Below are 25,592 nucleotides of genomic sequence, written 5' to 3'. Positions count from 1 at the left end.
TGGAGATGTCCCTATCCTTGTCCTCCATTTCTTTCTTCATAGTTTAATGTTGCGTAACAATGAATTATTTATGAGTTCTATTTTAAATAGTCACTTAATGAAAAATCATCTTAAATAAAAACACAATTTTAAATATCAAATTATTTATTACAAAAATTGTAAAAATGATGAAATAGACAAACTATTTACAAAATCAAAATGTAATGTACTTTTGTAAAGTTAGCTTTAGAAATGATCTTGCTTAATTTTCTTTTGATAATTTAACTAAGATACAAGAATTTAGGATAATTGCAATTTATTATTAATCGAAAATGTAAATAGTTTGTATTTTTTATTGGTCTTGAAAAATCTCATGAGGATTTGAATTGTTTCGTTAACGGCGGATTTCGTTGCAATCTTCCCGCCATTAACGTGCTGCTTTTTTTCTTCCCGGGATCAAATTTCTCAACAGTCTCTCTATTGCTTCTGCCGTTTTCTTCATTCAAATTTTAAGCCATTATCCACCTCCAGACGATCGTAATACCGCCTCGACTTGGCCGGAGATGGTAGATATAACAAATGTTTCTTAGCAGAAGAACTAAACGACGTCCTTGCTCGAGTTTCATTATTCTTCATGTCAATTGGACTCCCCAACCTAGATTTCACTCTTGAAGATTCAGTGAGAGTCATGTAACTCGGAAGAATTGGTGTTCTGTTTTGGCTTTCCTCGTCCCATAAGGATGATCTAGGTCCTTCATTGCTATGCCTATGCGATTTGTTTGATTGGATACTCGCCAGGCTCTTGCAGTCATAATCAGGAATCGAGTTATTTCTTGCGCGTACTGATTTCGTCCCTCCTGCGACTGATGTTTGCGGGGAAGGAGTTGAGAGGGACGAGAAGGTATATCTGTGACTTTCGGATCGGCTTGCTGTTGGCGAATTTACCACCAAGGTCAGTCCGAATCCTTCAATTTCTGGAAACGAATTCTTTTTCCTACTTGACGATTTCAATTTCTTCGGCTCTGCGATTAATCGTCGTTTTGAAGAAGGTGAGAAGGGCTTGAAGGTATATCTATGGCTTTCGGATTGGCTTACGGTTGACGAATTTTTCTCGGAGCTCAGTTCAAATTGAGCATTGGCTTTGTTGATTTCTCTACTAGCAATGCCAGAGCTCATTTCCCCCCATTGTTGAGCTGCCATCCATCTCTCCAACCAGCTCCAACCCCAGGTGGGATTGTTCGGTTCTGTGAATAGTGGACTCATTGACCTTGAAGAATTTCTCGAGATTTTCTGTTGAAGGAATTCATAGAATCTTGAGATGAAACCTCGGTAAATTTCTCCATATTTGAGGTCTAAATGTTTTCTTTCATTCTTCTAATACATAGTCATGAATGATAGAAATAAATTTCCATTTGCTTGAATGTATGTTTTCTATGTTCATTGAGGAAGCATAATAGATAACTGTCAAATAGGAGTTCTAAACCAACCTGTAAGCAAATTGGAAATAAGCAAACTATAAGAGGAACAAAGAACTAATGGACAAACAAACAAATGATGATAATTTAGACTAGTTGTTACTATAACCATCTTCCCAAAGATGTTTAGATATACCCTCTAAACTCTTACTTCGAAACCCCTTAGATTAAAATTTTTAGAAACTAAAATCTTTTGTAGTTTATCCAGAACCGGCTTTGAGGTGGATTGAGGTCTCTCCAGAAATTAGTGCAGTGGACCATGAGGACAATGTAAGGAGTGAGGCTAGATATCCTGGTTAAAATGAAAAAGAGAATCCTTACTACAACTTAGTTTCAAATATTTTTATATCACTTCTTTCTACTCTTAGGGAATCAAATGTGTAAATTCTATTAGGAAAAGAATAATAAGTAAGTCACCTGTTGAGAAAAGGCATATGCCAATGCTCTCTCTCTTCTCATAGCTGCTTCATGCTTGCTTTGTAGTTTAGCCTCAACCTGTTCCTTTGATTGCGTGCTGTCATTCCACCCTTTCCCACCCTGTTAAAATTTCAATGTTTTGATAGCAATTAAAGAATGAAGCAAGTAGGAAATAATTAAAGCATGAGAAGCTGCTTGTTTTGAATAATTTAGAGAGATTAGACAAAAACCAATCCCGTTGCTGGACTGTAGACAAAGACATTCACCTCCAACATAAAATCGTTGAGGAAAACTGATAAGTGATAATAAAGACCTGAAAAATCTCTAGTTCTTTTGAATGTTTTTGTAGGAGCCGTTTCTGTAGAGCGTGATTTTCCTCCAGCTTCTTTAACCTCCTCAATCGGATCTGGGAATGGACACGAACAAAAACTTGCATACACCGGATGGAGTTCATAGCTTGACGATCCACAACAAAACTCTCCATCAATGATTTCAACCTCAACAACCCTCTTAAGGCTTGTATCTCTGATCTTGCCTGTGTTTGATTAAAAAAAACTTGAATTTAGTTATAGCCCTTTAATTTAAGCCTTTGGATCAAGTGGCAAGAGCTCCTAGATGTTGAACCCCAGTAACTAATCTCATTTTCTTATTATGATATCTAACCTTAAGTTGGAGCATTATTAAAGCATTTGATAAATTATCAAATTTACTTTTACTCATAGCATAAGACTTAAGTAGTTATTTTTTTGAATTTCAGATGGTAATAAATTGTCAGTACTACTATTTATCTAATTACCTATTGAAATGTTTAAAAGCCAATTTATAAATTTCTTTTTCAAAAAATGAAATGGTTAAATTATACAAAATTTTTATTTCAACCTTTGAATTTAAAAAAAAAAAAAAAAAAACAATAACAACAAAATCCTTTGAAAACTTTTCAATTAAAATGATGAATTGAAATTGATATGGCAAGTGGCAACTCATATGTAAAAGCGGGAAGGCTATCAGGGTATTTAACATTTTATATAATTTAATTGATAGGGTTGCAAGTATGAATTCACACCAGGTATCCACGAAAAACTGACTGAATCTTGATTACTGCCAGTTCTTCTCTAGATTTTCTGGTGAATTGCGTCTCAGTAATGGTTTGGACACACTTGGTGGCAGCGGTGGTAGACGCCATGCCTGTGGAATTTGAATTTGGAACACGACGAACTTCGCAGTGGCCTTCATTCTTCTGACAGGTTGGTTTTACTTTTTCTATCTGACTTAACTGGTTTGCAATAGTCACAAAAGGAGTGGGACCTGAATTGGGGTGTTTTTGTTTTTCAGACAATTTACTCTTCTGCATGCCAAAAAAAACCATAAGGAAATTTGCAAGAATATTAGAAAATTCAAAAGAAGATGAAAACTTCCAATCTAGTCTGTATGATAAACAAGATGGATAGTCATAAACCTGGTCTTTCTTTCTTTTGGAGCTGGGGCTGAGAGCTTTCTTCAAATTTCTAAGCCAGTTTCCTTTCCTTCCCATCCCTCTGTTATTATATTCTACTCAATGTTCTTCAAAGTCAATATTAAGAAGAGATAAAGAAACCTGTAATTACAATGACAGGAGAGAGATAATTTCACATCTGATCTAACATCATATAAATAGTTAACTTCAGTTCAGTTAAGAAAAAGTTGATAAAATCCCATTAAACTAAAGCCAAATAAAGCTTGGTGGGGAAGATGGTTACAATTTTCTGTTTAATATCCTTTTAGTTTGTCTAACATTTCCTTGAGATGTCAGCAAAGTCACTTAAAAAATATGCAAAAACAGAGACCTACTGCTAGAATATCACAACAACCAGCGTTAAATTTGCAAAATTTTCAAAAAAATATCAACCCATCAAATAACAATTTCAAAGAACTTTGAACCACACAAATGACCTTTTCTTCCTTTTATTTTCATGGGGAAACAAATAGTATTATATTGAAGCTTGTAGTTTAGTTGCAACTGACTCTTCCGGTTCTCTCTCTGACTCTGACTCTTCCCTCCCTTTCAAAGGAAAGTATCTGATTCTACCTATAAGAATCGAATGGTCGCTGGATTTTAGATCCTCCGTGTAGAAACTTTGAATCGGAGTAAAATGCTTCTCAGTTTCTTTCTGCTCTTACCATTGATATTGATTTTGATTTAGATTGTATGCAGCTAGTAAAATCTATAGCTCACGATTCTTCTAGGTTCATGCTAGGGGTGGTCAAAATAATAGGACAAACTGAGCTGACCTACCAAAACCGATATCCGTTGGCTGGTCTCACTCTTCTATGGATGATATGTATATCATACTTGCATTATGGATTGTGGGTTTGAATTCTCTAGTTAGAAATGATTCCAATGATTAATTTAAAGATTGGATGAACGTGACATCACCTTTTAGAATTAAAGGCAATCTAAGTATTCAATTTTGTTGAGCAGGTCGAACACCCGCTTAACTTCATCATTTATGTTTATATAGATTTTGAAATAGTTACATCTATTTTTCATCATTTATGAAACTGCCACCATTTTCAAAATCATCCCCAAAAATTCAAGTTCAAAATTACTGGAAACTTCCACTTTACAGAGTCGACCACCAGCCCACCAGGCTTCAACTGATCAACCTATTAGTTCATTTAATTACCAATTAAAAGTGTCAAACTTACAATTGAGGAACATTATGTACTAAAAACCTATAAAAAATATTCTCTGGAAAAGAAAATCAAATAAAAATTGGAAATATTAAGAACCGTTGGATGGGCGAATATACGCTCCCACAGATATGGTTTCAGCCGTCGGATCATTTTGGACTTAACTTTATCATGTCCCCTGCTGTGACGGAGTTTGGGTGACATCCTGTACAGGTGGCAGGTGTTGATTGTCTGGCGCAGTTTTCGTGGAGGTACGAAGGCTCCATAGCATGATTTTTGAGCAATCTCCCGAAGGAATGCCGGTTAGTTTTGCTTCATCTTCAAGTACTACTTGTTTCACGAAATTGACAGACTTCTGATGAAAATTAATAAAAAAATCATTAAAATCAATAAATTTAAAATAATTTCATACAAAGTTAAAATGAGCTTTTTGACTTTATTTTGATATTCACCTTTTTCGTTGTATTTTTATTGAAGGATGGAATTTTGCATTAAAAATTTATAAATCTATACATTATTTGATATAAAATACATAGTATGAACAAAAAATGAATTTTCACGTATGATTACTTGTGCTAATAATTAGAGAAAGAAACTTAACCAAATAATGAATTTTCTATCTAATTAAATTAGCGAGCTTTCAGTTTTCTACCTAATAGCCTTTGTTCTATATTACTTTTTACAGAAAAATCAATTAATCTATTAAATCCATGTAATTTATAAGTCTAATAATAACAGAATATAAAGAGATGTTTGGACTCTCCAAATAGAACTATAGTGCATTTTAATGTAATTCTTTGGGCAGTTAGATTCATGAATTTAAAAAATATTAAATAAAACAATCTCCTATAAACAAAGTTCAATTATAACATATCAAACCCCTTAAAACGTTCAACGATTAATTGAATACAAAATTGAAAAATCAAGACTTTAATAAACACTCTTAAATGTTCAAGAATCAAATAGACTAAACTAACTTAACTTAACATTTTTAAATATATATTTATATATAGAAAAAAAATACCAAAAAGAGATTATATTTAAAATACCTGAGAAGTGTCTTGGACAGAGGAAGTTCTGCCCCATCTTTCAGGGTCCCAAAGAATGGAACTATTGAAAGCAAAGCTGGAAATATGGATTTGGGGTTTAGATTGTGTTTGGTTAGCCATTTTTTTCAAATGCCATCCAATTACTTGAGAAGAATCACAAATTGGCCCTTCAATTACCACCTTCTTTTTGTTTGCTGTCACCAGTGCCATTGGCCATGTCCCAAACACCCTAAATTCAACACAATTGTTCTTTAATATTTCAATTTTTTTAACTTAATTGATATATTATTTCTTTATTATGTATACTAAATATTTTATCTTTAGGACCTTTTTAGGCATTTTATAAGACTGTAGTTTGGAGATATGAAATTGGTAATTCAAACCAAATAAGCTAAATTAAGACTGTGTACACACCACATTAGATTAAAGAGTTATTGGGTGGGGGAAGTAAAAAGAGAGTTATATAGCTTTAAAAATTTTAAGCTTATGCATAAATAGCATTATTGCAAGCAAGAAAGATTAATTTTTACAATCAAAATTTAACTTATATGCAAATATAACACAATTATTAAGATAAATTAATGTTATATTGGGTAAAAGAAATGAAATGTTGTTTGATACTTTTAAGCATACATATTAAATTTTGGTCACACTTCACTTTTCATTTTATTATGTAAAATTATGATCTTTTTATTGTAATAAATAGGGCCATTCGAGTGGCCTCATCTATATTTGATTTCAAACAAATTTGATAATTTTTATAGCCTCTTTTTAATATTATTAAGGTATGATCTTTAATTTGAATTTATATATTTTTTTACAACTGAAAGTTAAAACTTTCAAAGTCAAGAGCAAGAACACATCTCATCTACTATTAAGCGAAATTAAACATGTAATTTGGTATGTTTGAGTATATAGTTTATACTGCTATATCAATTCCATTCTTCATAGGGTGCAATATTATAACTATTATTTAAATTTAAATTCATTATAATTTTAGATAGAAATTGTTATATGGAACGATGGTGGTTGTTAATACTATAATGTAGTGATGTCTCACGGTTTTACTTTCAATTATATCTACCATTATATTTTAGGAATGGTCTTTACCATTTTTTCTATTGTAATTTATATTTTTTTAGGCTAAGGATATTTATTTATTTTAATTTAAGGTTGTTTTTAAATATACCAAAATTTTTAAAAGAATTGAATAATAGACGAAAAACTTCTATGGGGTTTTATAAGTATCTATCTATGTCATAAAATTTTTTGTAAATATTTTGATCTAATTTTCCTATAATTTACCATAGTATTTTTTAAATAATAAAAATGCCGGTAAGGATATATTTTGAAGAAGAAAAAGAAAAGGAAAGAAAGCATACTCAATTTCCCTGAGTTCATCGAAGAATCGAAGATCGTAAAAGTTAGAAAGTCCAGCAAAGTGAACAATCCCACTAAGCCGATGATGTTCAATATGCTTCAAAGCCACATTCCTTTGATGATTCATCTCCGCTTCAGAATCCGTAAAATTCTCTTTGAAAACCAAATGTCTATACATAATCCCCGTCTTCCTCATTATCTCCGCCACATTACTCCCTTCTCTTTTCGCCTCCACCACAATCCACAACAATGGCTGCCTAACAAGCCGTATCGTATTCCCCAATCTCCTCAACCATACTTCTCTATTCCTATCGCCACTCCTCGTCGGAGTCACGATGATGATCTGCCTTCTCGGCGCTACCATCTTCTTCACTAACTCCTCCCGATCTCTCTTCCTAGCCGGTGGTGGCGGTTCCGCTGCCAGGTTCCGGGTGAAATTCGGGAGGATTTTGGTTGTGTTTGAGAGAGTGATGGTGGAGGTGGAGGTGGAGGATTTGGTGGCGGTCGGAGCGAAACCGGTGAAGAAGCCCATGATGAAGCAGAGGGAGAAATGGAGGATGGCTTTTTTGCAAAGGTGAGCTCTTTTTTTTGGTCTTTCTGTAGAACCCATTTTTGTTTTTTGTTTTTTCAGGAGTGAAGAAAAATGAAGTTATTATGAATATAATGATGATGAAAAATGGAGAATTTAAGATGAAATTTCATTGTATTTGCATGGAGGAAATGGTTTGATTTAGCTGTTTCTTGAAGTAAAAGGAAGGAGGGAAGGGATTTTTTGTGTACCAAATTGTTGGGTGGGATGGAACCCATCAACTAATATCATTTTGTGGTTAGGACAATCAAACCCATTTTCTTCATTTTTATTGGAAAATTTCTAAATTCTACCCGTAACTTTAATAAACCAGCGAACCAAGTTTAAAATATCAATGTTGACTTTATATAACTAAAATGTTAATGTTGATGTAAATATTAAAATCTCAAACTTACAAGAGTATCATCGATAGAAATATTTAAGTAGAAATTAAAATTTTAATCAATAATCGAATTAATGATACTCAATGATTCAAATATAAAACATGGAAAAGGAAAAAGTTAAAAATTTCAAATTTTTTTACTGAAGTAGGTTGTTTGTTTGTTTCTTTAGTAATTTACAAGATTTTATTCAAAAGTTTTTGGTAAATTTAAAACATTAAATCTCAATTTGTTATTATAATGAGTTATATTCAAAATTATTGTGTTTTTAACGAATGTTTTTTTAATAATATCGGGGCAAAGTCGTAGACGGAGTTCAACGACTTTCATAGGCACGTTTATTTTATTTATACATAATCGTCATTAATAAATTTCAACTTCCTAAAAATAATCATTAATAAATTTCCACCTCCTAAAATACACCATTAATAAATGTCAGCCTCCTAAAAATATTTCAATCCTAAAAATAACATTTTTTCAGTAAAGCATAATTTCTATTCCTTTCTCTTTCTATTTTTAATATTTAATTTTTTTATTAAATTATAGAAATATTCCAATTTTGAATTTCATTAATAAGAGATTTTGTTAATAATTCACTGAGAAAACTTTTAAATAATTTTTTAAATTCATAATTTAGGTTTTTGAAAAGAAAATAATTAAATATTTTAATTTAATAATTAAGAAATGTAATTTTTAGAAATGAAACATTTTGAAAAGGTTGAGATTTATTAATAGTATAATTTTAGGAGGTTGAGATTTATTAATCGATATCTATGTATAAAAATAATTTTTAAAATAACATTATTAAAAAAAACGTTCGTTATTAACTTTTTTTTAATAGAGATTGTTTCGGTCTATTTGTTCTCTTTTTAAAGTACAATTTTAGGATATTACACCAATCTTATTTCTCGCTATAATAGCACTAACGATTACGAAACTACCCATAAGGTCACACCACAATTCAAAAGTTCAGCGTCAAGTTGTCAAGTTATATTCAAAGAGAAGGAAGGTGAACGAAGTTCAGTCCTCTAATGGAGTTTCTGTCTTCTTCACATTCTTAATTCTTTTACCCTTTCTTCAGCCCATTGCCACTTCGAAACCGCCAGGATTTAGATACTTCCCTCCACTGGAAGACATTCTTTCATTTGCTTGAAAATCCCAGTTCTTCTTCTTCTTCTTCTGCCGAACTTGTCTTCTCTGTTTCTAAGTTTCAATTTTTTGGGCACTATTGTCGCGTTCTGATGTCGACGTCCTGAATTTGTTCATTCTGTTCGGTTATGCGGCTTGAGCTCAATTTGTTATCACTGCATGATATGACGACGCAAACTCCAAGTACCCTCCTCTTGATGTAGGCGTTTTAGACTCTGAATATTGTTTTGGCATTTGTAATTGAGGGAAACTTTTATGACGTATTAATTTTTGCGCCGCTCTGTAATTTTATCGATATTGAAATGTTGCACGCCAGGTGCTCGATGAATGTCCGCTAAGAGATGTAGCAAGCATGTTCTTACATGAATAATGACACTACAATATAGTTGGAGTTTGTTACTGGAGCTGTACACATTTTGATTTGGCACACAAGGTATTTTTAATGTGAAACTGCACAATAGAAATTTGAATGGAAGTTCTGGTTTGACTTTCCAGACTTGAATGCTCTGATCCAGGCATTCTCACATTTCAATCAATGTGTACGTCATACTAGAGATAGTGGTTTGGAACAAGCATGGTTGAAATCTCCACGTGGGAGATGATTCTTGCAGTTACAGGGGATGAATAAATTGAAAAGAAGTTGAAAGGCTTTCTCTCCTATATTTATGCATCATTCATTTGTAAACCTCATGTGCTGATCTCTGCAGTGTGTTTAAGAATGGCTTTAGAATAGATTACTTGAATGGCACCTATAAGAACCTTCAATTCTATATATTTTTTAACTTTAGCATCGGATGCTATTGTTTTCTTCAACCCTTTTAGTCCAAGTACGTCAACAAAGAACTTCAAACCTCAACTGCATTTAGCACACTCCCATATTCGACTCAGTACCCAGCTTGCCTTTTCTCCCTGCCCTGTTACTGTACATTATCCTCATGATGATAAGATAATCTCTCTCTGCAAGAAAAACTTGCACAGAGAAGCTCTTCAAGCATTTGACATCTTTCGGAAATGTTCAAGTTCTCCATTGAATTCTATCACTTATACCCATCTAATCAACGCATGCTCTTCTCTAAGATCCCTAGAGCACGGCAGGAAAATTCATCGCCATATGTTGACATGCAACTACCAGCCTGATATGATACTTCAGAATCACATTCTTAGTATGTATGGAAAATGTGGGTCTTTGAAGGAAGCAAGAAATATTTTTGATGCAATGCCTCTGAAGAATGTAGTATCTTGGACCTCCATGATATCTGGATACTCACGTTATGGTCAAGAGGATAATGCCATTACATTGTATATTCAAATGTTACGATCGGGATACATTCCTGATCACTTTACATTCGGAAGTATTGTAAAATCTTGCTCTGGACTTGATGATTTTATGCTAGCAAGGCAACTGCATGCTCACGTTCTGAAGTTTGAATTTGGCGGTCACCTAATTGCACAGAATGCTCTAATCTCAATGTATACCAAGTTCAGTCAAATGGCTGATGCAATAAATGTCTTCTCTCGTATTATTATAAAGGATCTAATTTCCTGGGGCTCAATGATTGCAGGGTTTTCTCAGCTTGGCTATGAGCTTGAAGCTTTATGCCATTTTAGGGAAATGCTTTCTCAGTCTGTCTATCAGCCAAATGAGTTTGTCTTCGGTAGTGCCTTCAGTGCTTGTAGCAAGCTCTTAGAACCAGATTGTGGACGCCAAATACATGGCTTGTGTATAAAATTGGGGTTAGGAAGTGATATTTTTGCTGGATGCTCCCTTTGTGACATGTATGCAAAGTGTGGGTTTTTAGAATCTGCAAGAACAGTATTTTATCATATTGAAAAGCCTGATTTAGTTGCCTGGAATGCTATTATAGCGGGATTTGCTAGTGTCAGTAATGCAAAGGAATCCTTGTCATTCTTTTCTCAAATGAGGCATAGAGGAGTTGTTCCAAATGATGTCACTGTTCTCTCTTTACTTTGTGCTTGTTCGGAGCCTGTGATGCTTAATAATGGAATGCAGGTTCACTCCTACATTGTCAAAATGGGCTTCAATTTAGATATTCCTGTGTGCAACAGTTTGCTCAGCATGTATTCGAAGTGCTCAAATTTGAATGATGCACTTCAAGTATTTGAAGGCATAGGAAACAAAGCTGATATAGTTTCTTGGAACACCTTGCTTACAGCATGTCTCCAGCAGAACCAAGCTGGAGAGGTTTTAAGATTAACGAAGCTAATGTTTGCTTCTCGTATTATGCCTGACCATGTTACTTTAACTAATGTGTTGGTGTCATCTGGACAAATAGCATCTTATGAAGTGGGGAGTCAAATTCATTGTTTTATCATGAAATCAGGACTGAATCTTGATACTTCTGTTTCTAATGCATTAATCAATATGTATACGAAGTGTGGATCCCTTGAATGTGCTCGAAAGATGTTTGATTCCATTGGCAATCCTGATATCATTTCATGGAGTAGCTTGATTGTTGGATATGCACAGGCTGGATGCGGCAAGGAGGCTTTTGAGCTTTTCAGGACCATGAGAGGCCTCGGTGTAAAGCCAAATGAAATTACATTCCTAGGAATTCTTACTGCTTGTAGTCATATTGGAATGGTAGAAGAAGGTTTGAAGTTATACAGGACAATGCAAGAGGATTATCGTATTTCACCAACCAAAGAACACTGTTCATGTATAGTTGACTTGTTCGCTCGTGCTGGATGCTTGGATGTGGCAGAGGAGTTCATTAAGCAGATGCCTTTCGTTCCCGATGTTGTAGTCTGGAAGACTCTGCTAGCAGCATGTAAAGTCCATGGTAATCTTGAGGTTGGCAAAAGGGCTGCAGAGAATGTATTAAAAATCGATCCATCAAACTCCGCCGCAGTCGTAATGCTTTGTAACATACATGCTTCTTCCGGGCATTGGAAAGATTTAGCTCAACTAAGGATTTCAATGAGACGAATGGATGTCGGCAAAGTTCCAGGTCAGAGCTGGATTGAGATCAAGGATAAAGTTCATGTGTTTCTTGCAGAAGATAACTTACATCCTGAGAGAGGTAAAATTTACACAATGCTGGAAGAGCTGATGTTGCAAACTTTAGATGATAGTTGTGATCCATTACAGATGGTATCTTGATTGGATTACAAAGTAGGAATAATTAATTTTTCAGGCAGGTTCTTAGATGTATATTGGATCTCACGATTTTGTGAAATAATTTACGAGAAATTCAGTAGTGACATAGAAATGGGTATTTGTTCTTTACACTAAACTGTCTTTTTTTTTAATGATTTGGAATAAGTTCTATGCATTTAACCAAAATAGCTCAATGCTTCAAACTTATTTATTAGTGAAAATAAATAGATAAATAAAACAAAATTTTAACTAATGATTCAAACAACTTCAACCAACTTCAACCAACTTATTCTTGTTTTATGGACCCATAAACAAGAACATCCCGACCTCTAACCAAGGTGGCAAGAGAATTTACGTCCAAGGACCAAAGTCGATCAAGTATAATTTATAAATCTTCAATTCTTCAAGGCAGGCCTACAAATTCTTGTAATTAAAAGAAATAGTGTAGTTCCGCCGTTGCACCTCATGTTTTAAGAGTCAAAATTGGGTATAAATCAACAGATTTTCACATAATTGGACAAAAACTTCCTAAAGGAATACTTAGTTTTGATAAGAAAAATCGAAAAGAGGTAGCAGGTAAATTAGGCTTCGTCATCATTCTTTGGTTTGGTTGACAATGAGTCTCTTTTATGCCTGTGTTTTTTCGACTTCTTTTTCTGCAGCCCAGCGTCATCGCCATCCTTTGATTTTATTGAGTCTGAATCTCTCTTACGCTTGAGTTTTCTTGAAATTTTTTTCTTTAGCTCGGTGTCACCATCCTGATTTGGTTTGGTTGCGATTGAATTCCTTTTAGGCCTGTGTTTTTTCGTCTTCTTTTTTGGTGGCTCAGTGTCACCATCTTCATTTGGTTTGGTTGAGATTGAATCTCTCTTCGGCCTGTGTTTTTTCCACTTCATTTTCCGAAGCTCGGTGATCCAAGATGGGACTTCACAACCTGAGGCTGACATAACATTGGCTATATTTCGCAGAAATGGGATGTCCTCGTCTGTATAAAATGTAATGGCTTCTCCACTCCTTCCTGCTCTGCCGGAACGACCTGTTTATTTGAAAATGCAATTTCAACTAAGTAGTCATGTTAACCAGGAATCTTTTAACATCGTTATGGATTATGTGCACCGTCAAGTTAGAGACAAAAGAACGTAACATTAAGATAAGGCACATACCAATTCGATGAATGTATGCCGCCGCAGAATCTGGAAAATCATAATTGATTACACAGTTGACCCCCTTGAAATCCATTCCTCGAGAAATTACATCAGTGGCGATTAAAACCCAAGTTTTTCCAGCTCTGAAATCGTCAACAACATTTTCTCGCTGCATTCAAGTAAAAATATTAGACCGAGAATGAAAGATTAAAAAACACTTCAACTAGTCTCTGTGTCTTTAAAATGATATGGCAAAAACTTCTTTCATTTTTCCTCAATGAAAATTATGTAGGTACAACAAAAGAAGAAAGAATAAAAAATTTATCGCATTCTGTTAAAACGTTATAAAACTTTTAGAACAATATACGAGAAGGCGGCACGTAGGAGTTCAACAGGATGGTCATGTTTTGCACTTCAAACAACGTTATTAAGGCTATTTAAAACAATTTGGCTTAGTTATTGTCACGACCTCCAACGGTGTATTGGATTTTAGCAGAAGAGGATGAAAAGATTACCTCCAACTGTGACAAGTCAGAATGGATAACACTGACCCTGATGTTCTCAAATGCTAGCTCAGCATAAAGTTCTTTGGCCCGCTCCTTGCTTTGAACAAAGATCAATACTGGTGGATTCAAACTCTGTTGAGAAAGAAAGTGATAAAGTCAATGCATTGTCTGATAAAATCAAAATGAAAAACAGTGCCTATGTTAGATAAGTATCCTATACAAGACATGAATTAGATCCTGTATCTGAGCAAAAAGTTTTTACTCTCATCTAGTTTATAGAATCATGCCATGAACGGACACTTCAAAAAAAATTTGTCCGTGATAAAAGAACAGTTACATATTGCAATTTACATATGACAAACCTCTGAAAAGCTTTGACGAAGTGCAAGAAGCTTTCCTTCTTCACTTCCGGCAAAAACCAATTTTTGCTTAACAGTTTCAGAAGCAGTGTTCCTGATGACATTTCAGAATTACGGGTGTCAATACTGGAAGAATATCATGTGAGTCGAGGATCTTGGAATAAGTATGAAAGTAGCAAACTTACTTCCTGCCAACAATAACCCGAACAGCATCATGCATTACAGAGCGAGCAAGATCCTCAACAAAATCAGGTAAAGTAGCACTAAACAATGAGCGAACTATTGAAGGATTCGAGCATGCTTTAACAACGGTATCAATCTGTTTTATCAAGCCAAGCTCAAATAACTTATCAGATTCATCCAAAACAAGATATTCCACCCTGCAAAACACCAAAACTTGTATGAGAGCAGAGTTATATTTAGGCTAATCTTGTTTCGACAAAATGTCATTGCCCTTCATCAATACCTACCGACTGAGATCGATCTTCTTTTTCCGAATAGCAAGCCTTAACCTAAGTGGCGTGGATATGAGTACATCACATGAGAACTTTGAGAAATCAGCATGTCTTAAAACTTCTTTTGTCACCAACTTGATATGGAATTTTTTCCCTTTAGCTAATTTTTTGCATTCCCTTGTTGTCTGAGATGCTAACTCTCGTGTTGGACAAAGTATAACAGCACGGATTCCTTCCTTTGATGGATCCTGATAAAAACAATGTGATTAGAACACACAACCCATCCAAAAAATATAAAGAACTGGCACCCAAAAGATTATACCTTGAGTCTCATAAGCATAGGGCACACAAAAGCCAAGGTTTTTCCAGAACCAGTTGGGGCACAAGCAAAGCATTCACGGCCCTGTTAGAAAAAATAGATAAAACTAAATAATACATCAAAGTAGTTGACCTAGAAACAAAATTCTTATTATACAAATATATGTCCCATCTTATTATCAATATATTGAAATACGACTCCTGAAAGATAAAGTTACTCCCAACAATGAGATAGTAATGGAAGGTCATACAGATAAGAGGACTGGAATAGCCTGCCTTTGAATTGGTGTTGGCTCTTTAAACCCGAGTTCTATGAGATTATGTAGTAAGTATGAGTCACAGTCATATCTGCAAACAAAGCATACCAACTATCATTCTTCACTCATACTTATAAGAACCTAGGGAAAAGATAAATCTAAAGAAAAATCCACCATTCAATGTGCGGACACGCAGATAAACAATAGAAGTAGTATAGAATGAAGTACCTAGTGCTCAACTCTCCAAAATTCTGAAGTGGCGATGTGATATTGTTCCCAGAGACATGAATATTATACTTCTTCCGGAAAAGAGCATCTCTCTAAGGTGATAAAAAAAATATGGTATGAATAACGGGCAGAAACCATTCCACCATGGGGTATAGAGTTAAAACCAAAATTCACAAGATAAAAAAATGAAGTAACAAAGAGAAAATTATCACCTCGAGTTTCCGATAAAATTCCTTCTTCTCATTGGATGGATCGTTTTCAGACAGATGATTCTCTTCATTCACCGAAGCATCTGCTGTTGATTTTGAATCCTTGAAGACGCTGAATCCCTCCACCGATTCTACATAAAAAAGAATAAATAAAGAAACTCCAAAACAGTTGGCCACAAGAAAATAAAATAAAATAGAAATATACTTGCGGTTTCTGATTTCCTCTTCCTCTTTCTCTTATCCGAAGGTGTTGAACCCTCATGGACTTCCAAAACACCGTTGCCAATGGAACTCGGACCCTCCACTACATTGTCACTTTCTGTTTTCCCCTGTTGGAATGATAAAGTTGAATTACCTCACAGAATCCTTCAATTTTCTCTAGACACGTGCACATTGCAGTTAAATGCACTACCTACCTCAAATCTAGCAAAATCTGCCGCAAACCTCTTCTTGTTGAAATGAATGCCGGCGAACAAGAAAGAAGTTCCTTTCTCCATTACAAAATACAAACAAATCTGCCTCGTCCGAATATTATCTGTTCCTCTAAAGTTCTAGAAACTTCAAAAGTCCAATTGAGCTCCAAACCCTAGCAAAACAAGGTGGCAATTTGATCACCAATTCCATAACCCTCGCTGGGTTTTAATATGCATTTCTCACCTCCTACCTAAGCCCTTCCTCTTTCATAATTATTTACCTTATTCGGTATTCATATATTAGGTTTGTAACCAACGGTATCAAATAATTTAATGAGAATCACTTACTTAACATTCTAAATCTCTCTTAAGCAATTCAAATTGTGTTCAAAATGAATATTCTAACAAAACTAACCTCAAACCTTAATTCAAACACCATGAATCATGTCAAACTACAAAAAGAGCGTTCCCAAGAGTCATAAACTAAAGATCACCACTTACTAAGAATTTGAAAAGGTCTAAGTAGAGCTTTCATGTCTAAAACTTAGTAAAACAAACTTGTATCCTAGCTGAAAACTGTTCGCATAGCTCAGACATCAATCAATAGCTACAAAGACAATAGTTCTAAAAGTCATAAACTAAACTACAACATTTCAGTTGAAATTGAAAGTATTTAAGGAAAGTTATTGCCCACTGAACTTCACTAAACGAGCTTCAACGCTTGCTGAAGCCATTAGAGAGTGGGTATTATAAATCTAAAGTTTCTAAAGTTTACAGACTAGGGTCTTTATAGAACCTTGCTGAAAGAAGGAAAATATCTCGTGGGTGAAGGCCAGCGGATGGTTTCTATCGGGCATTGCCGGAAGGATAGGAGGAAGTCGCTGGATTCGTTGCACGCCGCTCTTGGTTGCGTGTCGTTGGCGTCTAAGGGGAAGCAACGCAGGAGAGGAAAAAAATCAATTAAATGGAAAATTAATATTTCCTCCCAATATTTTATACCTAATTCCTTTTTTACACCATCTCTATCATTTTTCATTTTTTTTCGGTTAGTGTTTACTATCTACTTATCCAACTAAAATAGTTAATGCATCCGTATATTATCATAATTTAAATTAAATAAATTTACATCTCAATTACAAATTATTCTAATCAAATTATAGTAATTCGTTATTTGAGTTTAGCAGTTTTATTATTTTAAATAATTTTTTATGACACATTTTTAGCATATTATTTCTAAAGTTTTTATCAAACAACGACAAAAATTTCTATAGATCTTTACTACATTGAAAGAACTTATGAGAATCTTTACATATTACTTTATCCCTACTTTTTTTAGAAATTCTTCATATATATCATTTATCAAGTAGTTGTGACTTTTCGAACAAAATCTTAAATCTTAGGCGACCTACTACATTTGTTGTCAATGGAACACATGTTTTCGGAATGTGATGTATTTGTTCACGAGATGTTTACATCAGTATTGATTATTTCAATGTAAAAGAAAAAATATGTGTATTATGTTCTTAAACAACAATTTAATTTACGAGACCCAAAATTCATATAAAAAATTTTAAAAGACAAAAATAAAATATTTAATTGATTAAAAATAATAATTAATATCATGAAACAATGCAATGTATCATCTCGAGTTTACAAAGGACATAACAAATAAAACAATTTTCTCTAGATTGAAAACTTTTTGTATTTTCTAAGAGAATTATATGAAAACACAAAATAAAAATTATTACATTATCTAGGTTTAGAAAGAAACTAATCGAAACTAGCCCTCCAAATTTGCAATTTAAGCTTACTCAAATTGGGCCCAATTATGCGGGACGTACGATGTAGCCCAGCCCATAAAATTCAAAAAAGTCGAGTTGTAGTTTCCTATCGTGGGGACGACGCTTTAAAGCGGGAACCATGTGACTGAATACACTGAAAAACTCTTTCCAAATCAGTACGACCAAGTGTCGCGGTGGCAGTGAGCATCGCACGGCGGACCTCCACCGCACCAATAACCCATTCCTTCAATACCTCTCTCTCTATCTCTCTTCAAAGACTGTTGTTACGTCTTTCCTTTTTGATTTCCATGTGGCAGGCTCTTCTGGCGGCGGCGGTGGCAGGATCCACCGGACTGGTCGCGAAACACATTCTAGGCGCCGGTGTAAACCCTGATGGGACTGCACTCGTAGAAGAATCGAAGAAATGTGATGAGAGTTGCGAAGATCGAGAGAAACCCGATGGCATTGAAAAGTTGAAGGGTCCGATCAAAACGGAATTTGGGTCCCTGGTCTCTAATGAACTGAACGAGTCTGAACGTGAGGGGGTTTTTAGGTTTTCGAGTTCGAGTTCACGTGGAGCGACGAGCTCTCGACATCGATCGAAGAATTTGCGGAAGAAAACAAGGATTCGGTTCCGTGGAGGGGAAAAAGAAGCTAGGGGGGGAAATGGAGAAATGGAGAATTGTACTGGTGGTAGAGAATTGGCGATGGGGCCGAAAAAGAGTTCGGGAAGGTTCTCTGTTTGTTTGAAGAAGAGGAGAACTAGTAAGAACTCAGGTGCTGCCAAGACTGAATCATGCTCTTCCAAAGGTAAGATGACGATACCATTTGAATATAAATCCTCTGATTTCTGTTGGTTTGTTGGGAAGAACAGTGCCGAATGCCGATAGAACAACTTCAATTTTCAACTGCCAATGATCCTCCCGCCGATTCTTCTTTTGAGCGATCTTTTATTATAGAAATGTAGAAACAGTTTTTCAGTTAGCTTATTGGCTTACACCTCGAGTTTGAATGCTCCTGGTCTTTAATATAACTTTGCTTTAAAAGAACTTTTTGTTTGTTGTTTGAAGGCTAATTCGGTGGAAAAAAATAAAAATAAAAAGAGGCATATCTTTTTGCATAATTCTTTAATGGATACGTTGGAGGTCTTGTTGCATGGTGTGGGTTGGGGTATGAACAATAACTTAGATGGAAAATTGATAAAAGTTATGCAACTTTTCTTGTATTATTAAGGCGTGGCCCATTGTTAGCTTTATGTTGATGACCAACACTAACCTTTGAAAGCTTCGCCAACCCCACTACTTTTCAGGAGCCTTAGTCGACCCAGGCCAGCTCCAAAAGACCAGGAATTTTAAGTTTTTAAATTTTCAATCCCAAGGCTAAGGCACCCTTTTGGTATATATATATATATAGGAAGGGAGCTTGCAGTCTTTGTTTAGTTTAGTAATTTTTTTTTTTCATTTTTTTTCTTTTTCAGATTCTCTAGCATTTTGGGCACATTGAGCTTTTTACTTCATTATCTTGTAGAAATGTCTGGGAGTAGCATCACCGTTACTCATTTTGTATAAGTTCGTGATTTGGTGCCTGTCTGTTGGTTTTTAAGTTTGAAATAGTTACCAAATCTTATGCATGGTAAACATTGACTGTGATCATTCACCATAGAACATATATAATTAGCACGTCATCTGTTTCCAGTTCGTGAATTTAGCTAGATTTCCTCCTTAATTCTTGTTTCTTTTTGTGAATCAATCAAACATGTATGACTTTTATTTGCTTTTCACTTTGCAGATGACTCTTTATTTCATTGGGGTATTGGTGTTGGAATCATGTACATGATGTCAGCGGGAAAAGCAGAAATAAATAAGTTGAATGTAACTGTGGACGAGACTGCAAAAGTTGTTCGAGAATTGAAATCAGAACTTTACAAGAGAAAATATTCACGTCATGTGGAGGCAGGCAAAGGTAGAGAATGCAATAGAATTGAACCTGAAATTGACAGGTCAAGCGCAGATATCCAGCGATTGAGTGAGGCAAGAAATTACACAGTGTCTATGTTTGACGATGGGGAATGTGAAAGCAGTGTTCTTACTGAAGAACCAGATCCAGAGATACATGATATGGATCAACTGGAAGCAGAGCTCGCGACTGAATTGCAAAAACTCCCATGGTGTTCAACAGAAGATTCTTGCCAAGCAGGAGCTTTAATGGGCCTAGAAAAGGTGGCAGTTTTAAGTCTTAATGGGCATACTGCATTAATTTTTCAATTAATTCTATCTCTGTTCTAATCATGGTTGAGGTCGTGGATGACTATTTGAAACATAGAATTGGAAAGTTTAAAACCTTCAATCAAATCTTGATGAATGGCCGATAGCAGGAAGAGTTTAAATCATTGCTAATTTACGAATCTACATATATTATGCTAACTTCGTTTAATTTGTATTTTCCCTACCAAGTATTGCAGACCAAAGTTTCATCTAATGAATTACATGGGCCAGAGAACTCGAGATCTCTTACTTATCCCTCGCAGGGAGTGGTACCAGCTGAATTGGATCAGAAACTCTGCCATTTGCTTATTGAACAGCAGGAGCATCAAATTGTGGAGTTGGAATCTGAACTGAATGTTGCCCAATCAAAGCTAAATGAGAAAGAAGCTGAACTTCAAGCCTTGAAGGACTGTGTCAGACGCCTCACTGAATTCTCTCTGACAAATGCTTCAGGCAAGATCATCTTAATTAGCAGTTGTATTAGTATTGATTGCAATCAGATATCTTTTGCAACATTTGCTCTCAACGGTTTGCAAATCATAATCTCTAACGTATAGTGTTTGATCCCAGATGATGAAGCCGATGCTCATACTGAGAAGAACCAGAGCATCTCGTGGGAGCAGGGCTTTGAACCAATGAGACCAGTAGTTGTGGGGATGAAAAGGCCTGTTGAATCTGAACCCTGGCATTGTAATGTATGATGATAGAATTTTAGAATAGTTGAAATAAATAGTTAGAAAACTACCAGATCTTAACTTACACTCCCCCCCCCCCCCCAACTGTATATTTCTCATAAAACTACATGTGTTGTTGAATATATTATGTAATATTATATTTAACAGATGAGATTTAGGGCTGAACTTCACTGAATGATTCTCTATTGACTTTGCTAGCCCCCACCATCAAAATGGAATCCAGCAATGTAAGTTGACCTTTTGTCTTGTCTGCAGGATGAAATTACTTGTTAGTCCAAACCCATTTTGGAAATTTCCGACTATACTGAAAGATAATGGCTTAAAAGGCACCACCTTTTAGTGGGGTTTGGATTTCCTTGGAAAAAAAATGGTGATGGTGGTTGCTCTTTTTTGAAGTGTTTTGCATTCGCTCTCTATTGATTTGACTATATTGCCATTTCTCTTTGTCGAGGCTGAAGCTGCTGGAGGGGACAATGACATGCTGTGATGGACTTTGTTTGACACGTTACCTTCTTACTCTCTACAAGGAAGAATTTCATCTTATGTTTAAAAGGTATGTCGTTTTTGTGTTAAAAGCTACTTATTGTCAACTTTATTAATTATTCTAGAAAAATCTTTTTAGGTTATTGATTGTCTTTCTGATTGTATAGTGTTTTGTCACCTTCTAGGCTAAGTTACAGCTAAGTTTTATATTGTAGATGCAAATCTTTGCTCAGGTTATAATAAGAAACAGGAAAGTAGAATTAGAATACTGTAGCCCTGTTTGTTAACCATATGGTTTGTGAAATTTTAGCATATATCCATTTCTTTGAAGATTTGCATCTAATTCTTTTAATAAAGAAGTTGAATTCTTTGCCAAATTTTAGAAAAAGGAGTTTTTAAAAACTACCTTTTTGAATTTATAAAACTTGCCTTGGTTTTTGAGAACTTTGGAAAAAAGTAGATAACAAAACTAAGAAGTTTATAGATGAAATAAATGTTTATGGATTTAATTTTCAAAGACTAAAAACCAAATGGTTACTCAATGAGATTTTAGAAATATATTTGTATAGACTTTTTGAATGTTACCTTATCTACGAATGACAGCCATGTGGGCTGTGGTTTGCTATTTTGTTACTAAGCCCTACTCTATGCTTTTCACCCACCATGTGCCTGGGAATATTTGAAAACCATGCCGTTTCATTAAATCTTACCATTAATTAAAACTGGCTCATATGGTTTATTCTGCTACATGTGTCACATGTATCAACTATGTCAATATTAACTTTATCAAATTTATAAGTCTCATAGCTCTCTGGACCCATTTTTTAGTAACACTGATTTGTAAAATAGGAGAATTGTAGAAGATAATTGCCTATTTTTAAGGGTAAAATATGTTTAGTGAAAAGGTTAAAGAACTTAGAAGTCAAGGAAAGGAAAAGTGGAAAGGTTAATGTTAATGGGGGTAAAAATGATATCCCTTTACAATCTTTTAGTTTTACTCCAGAATGGTTGAATTTTCACCTACAAAAGCTACTTATTGGATACCCTAACTCGTCCACTTTAAGACTGACATTTAGGTGAAAATTTTCAATTATTAGACAACAATTCCATGTTCATAGGAGTAATAAATTTTATCTAAAGTTTCATTGTTTTGTCAATAAATAAAAGAGAGATTTCTTTGAAAATCTTTATTCTTTAGTCGTGCTTCAAAAATGAAAATGTGAGATTTTAGACTCGAAGCATAAACTAGAAATTCAATTTTAAAATGCATCTCTTTTTTACCTTTTAGTTATGTCAATTTTGTCAATTTGTACTCCAAACATTAAAATCTGTAATTTGTTACCCCTTGGTAGAGTTTTTTTGTTTGAAATTTCATTTTAAAAAAGAATACTATGTCTATAGTTTGTGACTCCCTGAAAAAGATTGATTTATTTCAATGAGTTTTTAATATTTCTACTTCTTCTAAAAGGGAAATGGTGATTGAATTAAAGGAATTGGATAAAGAGAAAATTGGTAAATTTTATTATTTTTGTATTTAGGCAACTTTTTATTAATTTTTTCCTCCAAGGGAGAGAGATGGAAAGGAAGGTGGGACAATGAAATAATTGAAAAGGTATTGAAATATTTAAGAGAGAAATGATAATTAAAAAGAGGAAAGTGGGATCTATCAATATTCAATCATGGGTGAGTTCAAATGATTACTAAGTTGAGTGAAGAAGTGGGAAACCCTAAAACTCTTTTGAAAAAGAAAACAAAGAACAAAAAAAAAAAAAAAAAAAAAAAATCAGCCAAAACCCACAATGTCTGCTGGTTGTTTGTTACATCATCAATCAATGCTTCAACCTAATTTGTCAACAACTCATAACTAACTTTCATTCTCTAATTCCCCATTATTCCATCTCTTATTCCTAATTCCTCACCAACTAATTATTTTCACTTTTTCAACTTTAAATTAAAGCCAAGAAATGTATTAACCTCCTCCAAATTTGGATAATTGTATGATGTTATTTTGGTTCAAAATATTCCATTCCCAAGTATGATAACCAAAACTTCAAAACTCTTACTAAAACGAGCATGGTTTAGTTGGTGTAAGGTAAGAAATGGTTTTTGTGATATTGAAAGATATGGTGGATTGCAATGAGGGTAGACTACTCCTATTTTTCTCGGGTTTCTATACAAAGTCTTAATGGGGTGTTTGACCTATGAGTTTGGAATTAGAGGGTTTGGCATTTGAAGCCAAACTCGAAATAGAATTCCTAGGATTAAAAAACTAAATCCATGAGTTTGGAATATGCTTCTTTTTATTATTATTGAATGTCATATGTTTCAGAAAAAATTTCACTCTAACCTCTTACCATTGATCATTGATGACCGTTGACAACAAACGTTAGCCGACTTGACGATCGATCAACCATCATGATGATCAATCATCTTAACTGTCAACTCCAGATCATCTTGATTATCGACTTCGGATCGTCTTGACTATCGATTATGGATCATTGGTGACCAATAATTTTGATCGTTGGTGACCTACAACTTTGGACGTTTCTGTTGTCAGGTGAACATCTTGATCGACGATGACCAATCGTTATCGTTAATTATCGATGTTGTGCCTCTTATCATGGTGGTCAATGACCAAAAGTCATGACCCTTGGCGATCGATTGCATGATGATCGACAACCAACTAATTGTCTTAATTAAACATTGGCGACGGTTGACCATCTTTACCATTAATCAACGACCGTCTTCACCAAGGTTTCTTACACTCTTTTACATGGGTTTGAATAGTAAACACTATTCAATCCCATGGATTTCCTTTTTTTTTTCCTAATTGAATCTAGAAAATTCGTCGGCCAACTCCGAACACCACCCTCAGCTGACTATTAGGTATCATTTATGACAACTCCATCAGCGAACTTCCGACCACCAACTTCAGCAACTGCCACAAACATAGAAAATTTAATAAAAATGAACTTTTGAAATTTTTTTCTCTAAATCATTTTCAAAATATGTCTTTTATTTAATCACAATAACTTTTTTAAAAATATATATTTGTCATTCTTCTATTTTCTTTTCTTCTTGAGTTTTTTTTTTATAATATTATCATTATTAGATCATCTTTTTAGTTAGCTTTTTTCTCTTCTTTGATTAAAACTAATATTTCTTTCATTTTAGGAGATTTGATTTATTTTGTTATATTTTTTCTAAGTAAAAATTGATAAACTATCTATTGTGATCTCAAGTATATATAAATCAAATATTAATATATTGATAATATAGTACAATTTTTAAATATATATATCATGATTCATTTTTAGTTTAATAACATTTTTCATTTTTTTCATTGGTCAATTTTTAAATATATATCATTATTGACTTAAAGAGATAACTGTATAAAAAAAATCGTTTTTATTTAAACCCTTTTGATTAAAATACAATGCACATCATAAGAAGGTAACGTAACTATAACTATGGCTAAAGATAACTTACTTGATCTTCGCTTTTGCATGATTCTTTTGGTTATGCTTTTTTTTGACCTATTAGACACCCTTTTAATGTTTCTTAACTAAAACTTTCATAAACACCATTCGATTTATTATATTTTATGAATAGTTTGTAATATTTATAATTTTTCTTTTTATATTATTGTGATGAAAAATCAATAGAGTTAAGAAATTGAATTAAAACTACAAAATACGGAGAAAAAAAAATCAACTAAAATTTTGATATATGATAAATTTAAGATGTGCAATTCACGAAAAGAAAAATTAAAATAATAAACAGATTAATTAAATTCAAGAATTCAAAATCAACACCCAATTATAAGTATCAGTAACCCAAATTCTTAAATCATGCATCCAAGTATAGACATTTACAATTTTCGGGCATTAGAATCCCATCAAATAAGCCCACAAGCATTCAATTTCCAAGAATTTGATTCCGAACCTGTGCGTTAAACGTCCCAAAAAAATATTCCTTGGTAACAATTTATGCGTGTGAGAAAGTTGATCGTAGGCATATGCAATAAGACAGATTCTTATTAGAGCGATTGGTTAGATGAATGGTACAAAATCCTATTGAATCGATAATCTTCACTCGATGAAAAATTGACACTCGATTTGATGAACTCCTATTTCTAGGATTCGATGTATATCCAAAATTCAAAAATATTTTAATTCCTCATTTAACTACTATTAATTGTCGAGATTTTTTTTCCTCTTGCCATTAATATAAATGCCTCTTTATAACTGCATTTTGGTGATAAATACGTAGT

At 34.0% G+C, this 25,592-nt stretch overlaps 5 protein-coding genes and 1 long non-coding RNA gene across 7 annotated transcripts; 3 read left to right on the top strand and 3 right to left on the bottom strand.

Annotated features, from left to right (window-relative positions):
* Nucleotides 1-126: 126 nt before the first annotated feature.
* Nucleotides 127-3,649, bottom strand: LOC103486461 (protein IQ-DOMAIN 2). 2 transcript variants are annotated; one of them, XM_008444436.3, is made up of 5 exons: nucleotides 3,328-3,649; nucleotides 2,935-3,216; nucleotides 2,185-2,406; nucleotides 1,872-1,991; nucleotides 127-1,269 (listed from the first exon to the last, which is right to left on the bottom strand). In XM_008444436.3, the coding sequence occupies exons 1-5, from the start codon at nucleotides 3,400-3,402 to the stop codon at nucleotides 478-480; spliced, it is 1,491 nt and encodes a 496-aa protein (XP_008442658.2). In that variant the 5' UTR covers nucleotides 3,403-3,649; the 3' UTR covers nucleotides 127-477. The 2 variants fall into 2 exon arrangements, with proteins under 2 accessions (XP_008442658.2, XP_050940142.1); XM_051084185.1 differs by lacking the exon at nucleotides 127-1,269 and adding an exon at nucleotides 1,299-1,746.
* LOC127149105 (uncharacterized) lies at nucleotides 1,174-4,899 on the top strand. The gene is made up of 3 exons (XR_007820441.1): nucleotides 1,174-1,308; nucleotides 2,977-3,115; nucleotides 4,755-4,899. It is a non-coding gene; the product is annotated as an uncharacterized LOC127149105 (long non-coding RNA).
* LOC103486462 (beta-1,4-xylosyltransferase IRX9) lies at nucleotides 4,419-7,612 on the bottom strand. Its single transcript, XM_008444437.3, has 3 exons — nucleotides 6,973-7,612; nucleotides 5,591-5,819; nucleotides 4,419-4,896 (listed from the first exon to the last, which is right to left on the bottom strand). Exons 1-3 carry the CDS (start codon nucleotides 7,578-7,580, stop codon nucleotides 4,711-4,713), a joined length of 1,023 nt encoding a protein of 340 aa, XP_008442659.1. The 5' UTR covers nucleotides 7,581-7,612; the 3' UTR covers nucleotides 4,419-4,710.
* Nucleotides 7,613-8,860: 1,248 nt separating this feature from the next.
* LOC103486463 (pentatricopeptide repeat-containing protein At3g53360, mitochondrial) lies at nucleotides 8,861-12,335 on the top strand. The gene has a single exon (XM_008444440.3). It carries the CDS (start codon nucleotides 9,831-9,833, stop codon nucleotides 12,207-12,209), a length of 2,379 nt encoding a protein of 792 aa, XP_008442662.2. The 5' UTR covers nucleotides 8,861-9,830; the 3' UTR covers nucleotides 12,210-12,335.
* A 221-nt stretch (nucleotides 12,336-12,556) lies between these two features.
* On the bottom strand, nucleotides 12,557-17,061 carry LOC103486464 (DEAD-box ATP-dependent RNA helicase 57). The gene is made up of 13 exons (XM_008444441.3): nucleotides 16,893-17,061; nucleotides 16,100-16,269; nucleotides 15,889-16,012; nucleotides 15,687-15,814; nucleotides 15,475-15,566; nucleotides 15,241-15,337; nucleotides 14,994-15,074; nucleotides 14,687-14,919; nucleotides 14,402-14,596; nucleotides 14,220-14,310; nucleotides 13,867-13,989; nucleotides 13,370-13,520; nucleotides 12,557-13,242 (listed from the first exon to the last, which is right to left on the bottom strand). The coding sequence occupies exons 2-13, from the start codon at nucleotides 16,178-16,180 to the stop codon at nucleotides 12,788-12,790; spliced, it is 1,851 nt and encodes a 616-aa protein (XP_008442663.2). The 5' UTR covers nucleotides 16,181-16,269; nucleotides 16,893-17,061; the 3' UTR covers nucleotides 12,557-12,787.
* A 941-nt stretch (nucleotides 17,062-18,002) lies between these two features.
* Nucleotides 18,003-21,049, top strand: LOC103486465 (uncharacterized). The gene is made up of 4 exons (XM_008444442.3): nucleotides 18,003-18,687; nucleotides 19,666-20,096; nucleotides 20,339-20,594; nucleotides 20,712-21,049. Exons 1-4 carry the CDS (start codon nucleotides 18,186-18,188, stop codon nucleotides 20,840-20,842), a joined length of 1,320 nt encoding a protein of 439 aa, XP_008442664.2. The 5' UTR covers nucleotides 18,003-18,185; the 3' UTR covers nucleotides 20,843-21,049.
* Nucleotides 21,050-25,592: the final 4,543 nt, after the last annotated feature.

This window comes from Cucumis melo, chromosome 4, assembly GCF_025177605.1.
Source record: "Cucumis melo cultivar AY chromosome 4, USDA_Cmelo_AY_1.0, whole genome shotgun sequence".
Taxonomy (NCBI): Eukaryota; Viridiplantae; Streptophyta; class Magnoliopsida; order Cucurbitales; family Cucurbitaceae; genus Cucumis; species Cucumis melo.
Note: the sequence above shows the minus strand (reverse complement) of the source record. Positions and strands in the feature narration are given on the sequence as shown.

What these genes read in the sequence shown, in the direction of transcription:
- LOC103486461 (XM_008444436.3), bottom strand. Translation starts at nt 3,402, where the DNA reads ATGGGAAGGAAAGGAAACTGGCTTAGAAATTTGAAGAAAGCTCTCAGC. An exon ending in CCAAAAGAAAGAAAGACCAG is followed by an intron (nt 3,217 to 3,327) that starts GTTTATGACTAT and finishes TTTGGCATGCAG; the next exon opens with AAGAGTAAATTGTCTGAAAA. An exon ending in CAGTTTTTCGTGGATACCTG is followed by an intron (nt 2,407 to 2,934) that starts GTGTGAATTCAT and finishes AATCAAACACAG; the next exon opens with GCAAGATCAGAGATACAAGC.
- LOC103486462 (XM_008444437.3), bottom strand. Translation starts at nt 7,580, where the DNA reads ATGGGTTCTACAGAAAGACCAAAAAAAAGAGCTCACCTTTGCAAAAAA. An exon ending in GATGAACTCAGGGAAATTGA is followed by an intron (nt 5,820 to 6,972) that starts GTATGCTTTCTT and finishes TGTTGAATTTAG; the next exon opens with GGTGTTTGGGACATGGCCAA. An exon ending in CTGTCCAAGACACTTCTCAG is followed by an intron (nt 4,897 to 5,590) that starts GTATTTTAAATA and finishes AATTTTCATCAG; the next exon opens with AAGTCTGTCAATTTCGTGAA.
- LOC103486463 (XM_008444440.3), top strand. Translation starts at nt 9,831, where the DNA reads ATGGCACCTATAAGAACCTTCAATTCTATATATTTTTTAACTTTAGCA.
- LOC103486464 (XM_008444441.3), bottom strand. Translation starts at nt 16,180, where the DNA reads ATGGAGAAAGGAACTTCTTTCTTGTTCGCCGGCATTCATTTCAACAAG. An exon ending in AATTTTATCGGAAACTCGAG is followed by an intron (nt 15,567 to 15,686) that starts GTGATAATTTTC and finishes TTATCACCTTAG; the next exon opens with AGAGATGCTCTTTTCCGGAA. An exon ending in CGGGTTATTGTTGGCAGGAA is followed by an intron (nt 14,311 to 14,401) that starts GTAAGTTTGCTA and finishes AAATGTCATCAG; the next exon opens with GAACACTGCTTCTGAAACTG.
- LOC103486465 (XM_008444442.3), top strand. Translation starts at nt 18,186, where the DNA reads ATGTGGCAGGCTCTTCTGGCGGCGGCGGTGGCAGGATCCACCGGACTG. An exon ending in TGAATCATGCTCTTCCAAAG is followed by an intron (nt 18,688 to 19,665) that starts GTAAGATGACGA and finishes TTCACTTTGCAG; the next exon opens with ATGACTCTTTATTTCATTGG. An exon ending in CTCTCTGACAAATGCTTCAG is followed by an intron (nt 20,595 to 20,711) that starts GCAAGATCATCT and finishes GTTTGATCCCAG; the next exon opens with ATGATGAAGCCGATGCTCAT.